This window comes from Brachyistius frenatus, unplaced genomic scaffold, assembly GCF_029030835.1.
Source record: "Brachyistius frenatus isolate BFR_SWC_R1_liver_20210118 unplaced genomic scaffold, ASM2903083v1 Contig_370, whole genome shotgun sequence".
Taxonomy (NCBI): domain Eukaryota; kingdom Metazoa; phylum Chordata; class Actinopteri; family Embiotocidae; genus Brachyistius; species Brachyistius frenatus.
Window position 1 is genome coordinate 197399 of NW_027210969.1, and position 10407 is coordinate 207805.

Here is a 10407-nt window from a genome sequence, read left to right on the forward strand (position 1 = left end):
TCTAGGATCCCGTCACCCTTCCTCTCTCCAGTTAGTCCTGGCCTCACCAATGTCCAAACTGTTTCGATAAAGAAACAGGGCGGAGGTCTTTCCTCAGGAGTCCCAGACTCCCCCGTGCACGGTTTCAGACTGTGTCCGGAGAGAGGAGGAGATGTTGGGATCCGGCTCGAAGGACCAATTATGTTAGAAAAATTACTCAGAGGCTTGGTTCAAAATCAAACACATCGGACATTTATTCTTGCAAGAAGGAGCAAATACATGTACACTCAAAGAAGGATGTCCAGCATTGCTCCGCGTCTCTCCTCCGTCGGGCAGCTTTTATACAGTGTGACAAGCAGTTGACATCCATCCCCATTTCCTTTACATCTGAGTTCAGTCGTAGGTCACAAGATAATGGACGTCGTAACATATGGACGTCGTAAATTACATCATACTGTGGACAGATAGTACTGAGTGAGGTCGTAGGTCACAGGATCCAGACACGGAGACGTCGTGTCTGAGAACATGTCCTGTCTGAGACAATAAGAACATGTTGTGCAACAGATAGACAAACATTCGACAAGTATGATGAGTTCATTATTTTTCCATCATTAACATACATTTGATTCACTTACAATATAAAGCTAATATAAACAGCATTCATGTATCCCTTTTCAGCAATTATTTGCTATATTCACCCTCTCTGTGCAGGAACAGATGCAGCACAGTTTGGTTTACCTTCATGTGGATGACAGGTGGACGGGGAAGGAATGAAAATCATTGCGTGACATATTGAAACAGAAATAGGAGCGGTTGTTGTGGGAGTGAACTGTAGCTTTGTTGGATACTGCAAATATGTTTATTTCAGTATTTGGTGTACTGGACCAGTCCTTCAGTAGTGCAAACGGGTAAAAGAGCACCGTCAGTCAACAGGGTGGGTCAAAACATGGAGATGTGAGTCCGAGGGGAGTCTCAGATGGAGTAGAGTCTGAGCTGCTCTTCTATATCTCCCTCGGACACCTCGCCAAACGTCTCCTTGTTGTCTTTCAGCAGCTGGAAGATGGCGGACAGCTGCTCACGTTGCACCCTGGGAAGAAAAAATATCGAGGAAATATTGAGAGGTGAAAGAAACAGTCGACCGTTGAAGGGTGTTGAAACCACTTAAATTTACATTTACACCCAGAAAACCGCTGCATGTGTCCCGACTGAAAACAAAAGTCAACGCCGAGTTATTTTAACGTATGTAACGTGATGTATTTAACGTTCGTGACGTACATAACATCATGTACAGTATGTAACATAGAAAAGTCCTGTACTTACATACCTATTTTAAACAACACCCTGAAATGTTTCCAAAACCCTCACGCAACCCTCACCCTTTTTTTTTTTTTCAAGTGAAAAAGCTGCTTGGTATACAAATCTTCATTTCCACCTCCGTTGTCTACTAAAACTACTGAACAAGGGAGACACGGGAGGGAACGACGTGACACAGGTTGAAATTGTATAACAGACTCGCTTTCCATCAGAAAATGACAGCGTTAATAAAGATAAACTACATGACCAGTGTTTATCTGCTGTCTCTTCCTACAGTCCAGTATTTAATAATGAATTAACATGACATCAATATCACCCCAGCTGCAGATTAGGAATAATAAATTACAAGATTTATTCCTCTTATCACAGCAGTAACTTCTCCCCTCACTTTCTCTACACCTGTGACCGGCTCAGGCCCCAGTGTTGCCCTAAACTGGCTCCTCCTTGTGGCAGAGCACAGGAAAGCCCTCGGAGGATTAACTGACACTCAGAGGTGACGGCTGCAGGTACAATCAACACCTGCGGCAACACCTGACGATCACACACCTGACGTGGAATAATGGGGCAGCAGGAGGACGGAAAAGTGGGATCAGGTAAGCACTGTTAAATCAGTCGCTTCATGGCCACTTGAGGATAAAGAGCTGAAGAGGCAAAAATCACTGCTGAGGTCAAGACTGTGAATGTGAAGTGGTGTTGTTGTTGTTTTTTTTTAAACAAAATGGGCAGAAAGTGACTTTCCCGGGACAAACAGGTGGGAATGACTCATACTTTACCACATACCTGCTCCTCTGTCAGGATTACAGACAGTTACCGTCTGTGTTGAAGTGCATCCTGGAATGATAAGAGCAGGGCATGCAGATAGATTACGGGATTATTTAGGCCCTTGGCAGCGACCAAACACTTAGAGGTGTTTCTTTAAGTCTTGTGTTATTCATCTGTCGGCTAATGCCTGGCACGGCCTCAATCTCGCCTTACTCAGTCTAGCCTAAATCCGAGGAGGTGACACAGCAGCTAAACGTGGAAGGCTCTTGAGTGAAATGCCGACAACAACCCACACGTGAAGCAGCGCGAGGAAGGGTTTAGGGGGATGAAGAAGAAGAAGTGGCTCTGGACAGAAGGCAAGGTAGACGTGGAAATGAGGGAACTTTGTGAAATTTGATGAAGCACATTATGTCTTTTATTAGACATCCAGCTAATAATCACAATCAAAGGTTAAGATATGTAGTTTTGATAGGTCACCATATATGGCAACTGCAACCCTGGTATTTGTAGTTTTCACTCACCTCTGCTCCTCCTCCAGCTCCTCTTTAGACATCATCATTTCCATGTGGTGGGATCGCGCCTTCCCGGGGACGTACTTCAAGGAGTCGTCTATATTTGATTCCTCGTGTTCTGTTTGAAGAGAGAGAGAGAAAAAAAAAGTGATTAGAAATCGACTAAACCTCGACGTGGAAAAAGATATTAGGATTTAACTCACGACTCCTTTAAAAGCAGGTAAAAGTGCTCACCATCGATGGCTGGGCTCTCTGTGGCTCCTTCAGTCTGGGGGTAAGAGAAAGCACACTTTAGGAGCTCCGTATCAGAGAGCCCAATGAACGACCTACGACCTATCCCCGATGAGGCCTCGGACGACGAGTATATTTCTAAACTCCTGTTTTCAGAGCCGGGCCTGGAGACGGAGAGGCTGGATGTGGAGAAGGAGTGTTTGACTGTTGCTGCCAGTCCTTCAGTGCGAGGGTGTGGGTGTGGGTGCGCCTCCTCCTGTCAGAGAATTAAGGAGTCAGGTGAAGGGCAGCGCACTGTCGTTTTGCCACGGGCTTTCTCACCAAATATTTAGCAACAACTGGATTTATTTCTTTTAATCAAATAATGTGCATTTGTGTGTCTTTGCAGGCAGACTCCAAACAAAATCCAAATAACTCCTTGCGCTCCTCACCTCTCCTCCAGCTGGCCTTTGTCTCAGCCCAGGAGATTGAAAAACAGAGGCTGCTCCTTTGGTTGCTAATCTGACATGTTGCTCTTAACTATTGCAACATAGAGTTATGAGTTTATGCTACTGACATCCCTGGTACCTGTTATTTCTGTCCATTTTTGCTAGAAAGATGGCAGAGATGGAAATATTTTTATTTGTTCAATTAAACAAATGTTTTTGGGTGTCCTCACGAATTGTATGTATTTTTCCCATTAACATTTTCTTCTACATTTGAGATTTAGGTCACAGAAACTAATATCTTTTAAAACGCCTTTGAAGTACAGACTTTTAAGTGGCTGAAGACCCTCTCATGGGAATGGTACATATTCAGCGATTCGTTCACTGAACGTGTCACACGGTCACCGTGAGCCAGCTCAAATTGCTGAAACAGTAGATCCGTTAAAAACACTCAAAAGTCATTAAAAAAAACATTGCGTTCAACTCCGATAGCGATCAAGGAGACTTTCAAAATATTGAGAATTATAAATGGAGTTTGGCCTGTTTGTCAAAGCAACAGCCTTTCTGTTTCTGAAAGCTGTGAGGAATATACACCAGTCGGCCATGCTTCAATTCAGTGGAAACATGAAATCTGAGTTTTATTCAAAACGTCGGTTCTTTTGGATGAGTCCTTTTAACTGACTGATTCTAGTGATTCAGGACACTGAGAAGAACTGCACATTAGCTAAGGTACAAGTCTAAAGTACTCTATTTAGGTAACTACTTTAATCTGCTTCAAACTTTCACTCCACTATGTTTCAAGTTATTTTTTTTATGAAATAAAAGAACATTTTTGAAAACTGTCCATCCCTGTTTCCCAAAGACCAAAATGAAGAAATTTGCCATCATAAAGGCGGTAAACAAAGAGTATTCACATTTTTTTTTAAAGCTGGAACTGGTAACTATGCTTAAAATGATTTAAATGTTATTAAAATGAATGCTGATTAATATTCTCTTAATCGTGTTACACTAGGCAACTAAACTATCTTGTTTTTGTCCCACAAACTAAGTGGACCTTGGTACTTTTTACACTGAATAAAAATTTCAAAATTTATGAAATGTATCTATCAGGCATGTTTATAATTGACAGAGCGTATATTACTTTTTTTTTAAAAAAAAATATGGACCAACATTCAGCCTCCGGACCATCCTTCTAGCAATAGTCTGCCTACATAGAGGAGCTCCACTCTCCTTGGTACCACTTTTCCATGTACATGTGACTGTACTGGAACAAATAAACTATGGATGATGGAGAAATTCTGAAAACATATTTGGATCCAGTGCGCAAAAATACCTACGAAACAGTTACTGTTTTTGTTTTGTACTGGACAAAGTTTTTGTTAACCTGTGTTGTTCCTCTCCTACTTGTTTGCAGGTAATCTGAACCAACCGTCTACAAAGTAGGTTAAAAACAGCTTCATGTGAAACCCACCACAACCTGAAAAGACTGTTAGTGCATCACTAATGACAATCCAATTACATAGCATGCAGTATAATACATTAAGAAAGCAAAAAGAGTGCAGTTCAATTTAAAATGCAGGTTACTAAACTATCTCAATACTTCAAAATACCTAATTTTCTTTTAGGTATTTTACTCCAATTTTTGAGTATTTTCATATCAGGAGAATTTGTATTTTTCCTATTGTGCTTTTTTAAATTCTACTAAATGTAATCACACAATTGCCTGTTTTCCATTAAATATCAGAAACACACATACCATAACATCACTTTATTCTCTGTCATTGTTCCCTATATTGCCTTGTTGATATCCGTTACATTACACTGCAGTTAATTAACATTTTATTTAAGGATCCGAGAGCTTCTTCCACCTCTGCATGGACAGGTATGCAGTTTGTTGGTGAGAGAAATAGCCAGTAAACCAGATTAAGGGAGAATTACGCAGTGAAACGCTTCAACAAAACAAACCGATTTCCCTTAAGTGTGCAGACACTGCATGAAAGCCAGATTACAGGCTTACTTACTGACTGCACGGATTTGACCACATCCCAGTGGTCGTGAGAGCTACCGCTGATTTCACACCAGTCGTCCGTCTTCTTCTTCTCCTTCTCCTCCTCCTCCTCCTCCTCGGGTACATGGCCGTTCTGCTTCGGCCCAGACTGCTTTAATCCTCCTCGCTGTCCGAAATAACCCCGCGCATTAGCAAACTCGACCGCAGGCGAAAAGCCGTTAAATAACGACGTCGCGACCACTAAAGCGAGGAGTGTGAAAATAACAGCTGATAATACAAAAGTCACATCCATTGTTGGATGATTTTTTTTTTTTTTTTTTTTTGTCGCCCTGCGCCGTGACTCCCGTTCCGCTTTCTGTTCGCATGTGACGCCAGCATTCACTCGCTCGGACCATCCCACTGGTGGAAATAATCCCCGCATAAATGTCTTTTACGAGCAGCGTTTACGTTTCGGGGCACGACCGCGTCTCCGAGCGCCGCGTCACGTCCTGCGGTTACGCCCACCGCCCCGGTACACCGCGTACGTACCCGCGCGCTCGGGACCGGTCAGGTTGGGCTGGGCCGGGCCGGGCCGGCACGGCGCGCTGCAACGTGCGAGGCCCGCGTCTCGACGACTTTTCCCGTTAATCCCGTCAGCGGCACCACCCGGGTGACGGAAATGGTTCGTGACAGGACCCGTGTACCGGTTGGAAACGGCTCACAGAGGCAAACTGAGTTTACGGTCAGTTGAGGGGAAAAGGTGTTCCTACCTGAGGACACACCTTTCTATCAGGCTGCACCAGGGATTTAACGTGGAGGACAAACAACCACGAACCAAGTGCCTGCCTGCCTGCCTGCCTGTCCGTCGTGGATTTTTACATTTGTTTCTAGTGAAAAGTCATAAATATAATTACAATTTTGAACCAGTTCAATTGCAATTTTTGTGGAAAACGGAATTCAAACTCAAAACCTTATTTGTTGTCATTAAAATATATTATAATGGAAAAAAAAAAACATTGACTAGATCATGTTTGAACCTCCAAATCGCTGCAAAACTATTTACTGGGCTCAACGGAATCTAAATTCTGCTCGTTTGAAAGAGAGATGGATAATATGGCTGTTTTGGATTCTACCGAGACACTGGAAGAAGAAGCATTGATCTCCTTATGAAGAAGAAACAAACAAAAAAAAAGTACAAAAATAGCAGTTGTCTACTTATAAGAGTGAATAAGATTGATTAATACATGCTTAAATGGGCCCTTTCACCAACAGGCTTTCTGTAACCAAGTTAACTTTGCAATCAAGTATATTGGAACATCAAAGTACAACAAAATAAGGGCTTTAGTTTTATGTAAGCAGAAATAAGTCCTCCGTCGTCGAGACACTTTCAGCCATTCTTCTTGTTGCCATGTGCAAGTTAATAAGTTGAGTATTGCCATTTCACAATATATTTGTATCATGTTCGAAATAACATCGTGAAGAAGGCGACACACCACGACCTGAATGTTTTTTTTGTCAGTTTGGGTGATCGAGTTCAGACTGAAGGTAATTCAACAAATTTAGAATTGTGCTTTTATGTATATACAGAAGGCAATTAACACAAATCAACATAATATCACGAAACCTATCGAGAAGAAAAAAAAAATCTGACATGACAAAATTCCCATTTGCAACTTATTTACAACAAAGAAATTTATTAGCATTCACCTGAAGCAATTACAAGACATCTGGGAGGTTCACAGAGGAATGCAATACACAAAAAAAAGTATTCATGAGGCGGCCAGAGCTGCCCTTTAAACCCTTCACTCGGAGTCACACTGGACCCCAATTTGAAAGCAAGCAAGACCAGTTAACAGTGGATAAACCACAGAGGGGGGGAGGGGGAGGTGAGAGGGGGGGGGAGGGAGGGAGGGAGGGAGGGAAGGGAGAGGAGGGAGAATCAAGAGAAAAAAAAAAAAAAAGGAAGGAGAGAATCTGTACAGCACATGTAGAGAAGGAGAGATCACAAGACAGGAGAAGGATGGATGATCTGCCACACCTGTGAGCTTACAAACCGGCAAACGGCAGCGGAGGGTCGAGCCCCGGAACAGCGCCGGGCACTCAGCACCGCAACACGCCACACCATGTCACCACCGCACTGCACCGCATCTTAACAGCTAACCAGCATTACTCAACTGCTACACAACTGCGCCTAGTGCACAAAAGATACACAAGAAAGAGGGTTAGAGTCATAGGAAAGCAACTTTAACCAGACAGAAACAAAAAAAAAGATTTGACAGAAAAAGAAAATGCTTTGCTGCCGGATTAGCAAGTCACAAATTAAGTGGCTTTTATGTCACTGTACAGCAAGCCATTTCTCCGGGGAGAGTGGTTTAACATGGCTGTAAATGCTTTGAAACATCGAACTTTTTCAACATGAAATTTGTCAATAAAATTTTCATTACCAGCTGGAGTGATAAACGAGGGATTTAGTCAAAAGAAATCTACTTTTAATTCAAAAGAATTTATTAACAAGTACAAATTCAATCAAAATGGGAAAAAAAAAAAAAAAAACTATTTGAAAAATACACCTTACAAATCCCTTTCAATATGCTCCGCTTTACAACGATCATGTCAGAGTTACAGAATTTGTTTAGGCAGATTAAGTCAAATTAAACATTTAAAACTTTTTTTTAGACCAAGCTCCAATAACCTTTCAGTCTGCATTCAGTGGTAATAGTGGAGTCCACTTGCTCAATGTGAGACTCGTCCTGATGTCCTCGGCAAAGGATCAATCATCTGAGATCTGGAAGGAAAAAAACAAAACAGAGTCAGCAAGAGCAAAACCAGAAGGTTAAGTTAACTCCTGCAGCTGACCTGGATATGTAAATGCAGTAGTGGTCTGAACCTTTACCTCACACTAACATTTATTTAACTGTGGGCATCCATGGTTTTTTTTTTTTGTTGTTTTTTTTTTAAATAAACCCAACATTTCTAAGAAATTTCACATTTATTTACACAATTTTCTTGGCCCCACACTCCCCACAACCAACTCTTAAAACACTCGGGCATATGTGAAAAACAAACCTCGGGGTCCGTTCCCTTTGTGAGAGGCGGAGGAAACCACAGGCACAGGTGGGAACAGTGTGCTCAGTGCATCTGCCTGTGATCCCCGTGAAACGTACCTCACCACACCACCTCATACACCAACTGACAGCCCGAACCACCGCCATGACGACCTGCTCCATAGCAACCACCGTTGCCTGGGTGACCTGCTCCTTAGCAACTGCCATCGCTCTCTCAGCAACAGGCAGGTCACATGGGCGGGTCACACACTAACTGCTCTCACACTGCCACACCCCCATCTCCTCCTCCTCCTCTCTTTGCAAACAGGACTCCGCAGCTTGGAGGAAAGAATTCCACATTTAGGTGAAGGTTTTGAGTGAAGCACCCCACGTCCCAACCACCCACTCACATCAGTACAAATGTGATTAACATCCCAATTTGACATATATCGTACTCTTAAGTCACGTTAATTCAAATCTCCCGTTGCCTGTGTGTGCTTTAGATTGGCTGAACATGCAAGCAAAGTAAAGCTTACACAGAACTTAGGACTTGTACACTACATCTGTCCCGATCGTATTTTCAATTTCTAAAACTACACAGGATTCTGCAGACTTTGTTGCTCGTGTGCAAATGTCTGCAATGTAGCATTAAGACTGCAGAATACATCCCCACATGATGACCGATAGTCACCTCAAATGTAATATTTGAAACAAATAATATTATCCACCCTTTCCCTTGAATACCGTCATGTTGTGTCCAAGTTTGGGTTAAGACTCTGCTCCGTTGTCCTCTGGGGATTTAGGTCTACTCTTGGATTTGGACCTGGACCTGGATTTGGATCCTCTGTTGGAAGGCGGGGTTCGACTCCTTGACTTGGACCTGGAGCGGGACCGGGACCTGGAGGGAGACTTTGACTTGCTCCGTCTGGGGGTTCTGGACTTGGACTTAGACTTGGACCTGGACCGTGACCTGGATCTGGAGTAGGAGCGGGACCTGGAGCGGCTGTAGTGGTGGCGGCTCCTGGACCGGGACCGGCTTCGGCTCCTGGAGCGGCTTCGGGTACGTCTGCGACGCCGGGGACTGGCTGACCGGCTGTAAGGTAAAGGAGACGCACACTTCAACAACACGGCAAGAGAAGAGCAAAAATGAAATGGAAACGGATCTTAAAACCCCTGCTCAGACCAACACTGGATAAAAACAGCATCACACAGCTGACTGACCATTTAATAAGTGGATTATCACAAAATCAAAGAGTCCTAGTGCCTCATGTGAATATTTTACGCATGAGAATCTACTTCATATCTTCTGTTGGTTGGGCCAAGTGCGACATTTGGTTTGAAGGTACTTTTACATTTTCAGGGTGTAACAGTTTAATCAACAACGTTTTCTTTATCCACTAATCCGTGCTGGAGGAAAACAACATTTGTAATCTGCAAGATGTTGTTACCGTGGTAACTGGGAAACGAGCAGGGCATGTTCTCACGCCACTTTCGTTTAGGACTTCCGTGTGCTCGTCCCAGACTAAACCCGACTAACGTTACCTCCTGCTTCTACGTCCATACCCTCCATATCTGCGTGGCGGAGCCCCTCTCCGGCTGTACATCGAGTCCGGAGGTCTTCCGTAGCGGGCCATCTGCACCCGCAGCTCCCTCCCGTCGAGCAGCGCCCCGTCCATGGCGTCCATCGCGTCCTCGGCGTCACGCTTGTCGAGGAACCGCACGAAGGCGAAGCCGCGGCTCTCCTTGGTGTACCTGTCTCGGGGGATGTACACGTCTCCCACGCGGCCGTACTTCTCAAAGACTCGGCGGAGAGTCTCCGGTGAGGTTCGGTACGTCAGGTTGTCCACTTTGAGGGAGGTCATCCCCTCCACGTCTGGCGGCGGCCTTCCGTAGCTCATTTTCTTCCGTCTCCAAGCAACCGAGCAGGCGAAAAGACGTTAGGCCCTACCGTGTAGAATAACGCGTTTGCTTTCGCCGTTTTAAAGCGCCAATTGGTGGATTTAATTCAAACGCTAACCCTCTCCTTAATTGTTTGGCCAGTCGCCTCGCTCCCACCGCGCTGCTTTTTACGTGAAATGGCGGCAATAAAGCTTCCTTTTCCCCTTTCTTTGCGCCTGTGTTGGCCTCCTCTGATTGGCTGTAGGCTGTCCGCC

General features: G+C 44.1%; 2 protein-coding genes across 11 annotated transcripts; both read right to left on the bottom strand.

The window, feature by feature from the left end:
• Nucleotides 1-208: 208 nt before the first annotated feature.
• On the bottom strand, nt 209-5795 carry mxra7 (matrix-remodelling associated 7). 4 transcript variants are annotated; one of them, XM_069724313.1, is made up of 5 exons: nt 5245-5795; nt 2802-3054; nt 2577-2685; nt 2074-2124; nt 979-1066 (listed from the first exon to the last, which is right to left on the bottom strand). In XM_069724313.1, exons 1-4 carry the CDS (start codon nt 5650-5652, stop codon nt 2091-2093), a joined length of 804 nt encoding a protein of 267 aa, XP_069580414.1. In that variant the 5' UTR covers nt 5653-5795; the 3' UTR covers nt 979-1066; nt 2074-2090. The 4 variants fall into 4 exon arrangements, with proteins under 4 accessions (XP_069580413.1, XP_069580412.1, XP_069580415.1 ...); XM_069724312.1 differs by lacking the exon at nt 2074-2124 and having other exon boundaries at nt 209-1066; nt 2802-3048; nt 5245-5789; XM_069724311.1 differs by lacking the exon at nt 2074-2124 and having other exon boundaries at nt 209-1066; nt 5245-5789.
• Nucleotides 5796-6884: 1089 nt separating this feature from the next.
• srsf2a (serine and arginine rich splicing factor 2a) lies at nt 6885-10325 on the bottom strand. Of its 7 annotated transcripts, none has more exons than XR_011312258.1 (3): nt 9797-10324; nt 7903-9347; nt 6885-7401 (listed from the first exon to the last, which is right to left on the bottom strand). XR_011312258.1 is itself a non-coding variant. In XM_069724322.1 (3 exons), the coding sequence occupies exons 1-2, from the start codon at nt 10150-10152 to the stop codon at nt 9023-9025; spliced, it is 681 nt and encodes a 226-aa protein (XP_069580423.1). In that variant the 5' UTR covers nt 10153-10325; the 3' UTR covers nt 6885-8592; nt 8999-9022. The 7 variants fall into 7 exon arrangements, 6 of the variants coding, with proteins under 6 accessions (XP_069580423.1, XP_069580425.1, XP_069580426.1 ...); XM_069724322.1 differs by having other exon boundaries at nt 6885-8592; nt 8999-9347; nt 9797-10325; XM_069724324.1 differs by having other exon boundaries at nt 6885-7995; nt 8999-9347.
• Nucleotides 10326-10407: the final 82 nt, after the last annotated feature.

Bases quoted from the DNA above. Each gene is read 5' to 3' on its own strand.
- mxra7 (XM_069724311.1), bottom strand. From the start codon at position 5,652: ATGCGGGGATTATTTCCACCAGTGGGATGGTCCGAGCGAGTGAATGCT. The intron at 2,686-2,801 runs GTGAGCACTTTT...CTCTTCAAACAG, and splicing joins AGAGAGCCCAGCCATCGATG to AACACGAGGAATCAAATATA. The intron at 1,067-2,576 runs GTGAGTGAAAAC...TTTTCTTCCCAG, and splicing joins GAGCTGGAGGAGGAGCAGAG to GGTGCAACGTGAGCAGCTGT.
- srsf2a (XM_069724322.1), bottom strand. From the start codon at position 10,152: ATGAGCTACGGAAGGCCGCCGCCAGACGTGGAGGGGATGACCTCCCTC. The intron at 9,348-9,796 runs GTAACGTTAGTC...TTTACCTTACAG, and splicing joins TATGGACGTAGAAGCAGGAG to CCGGTCAGCCAGTCCCCGGC.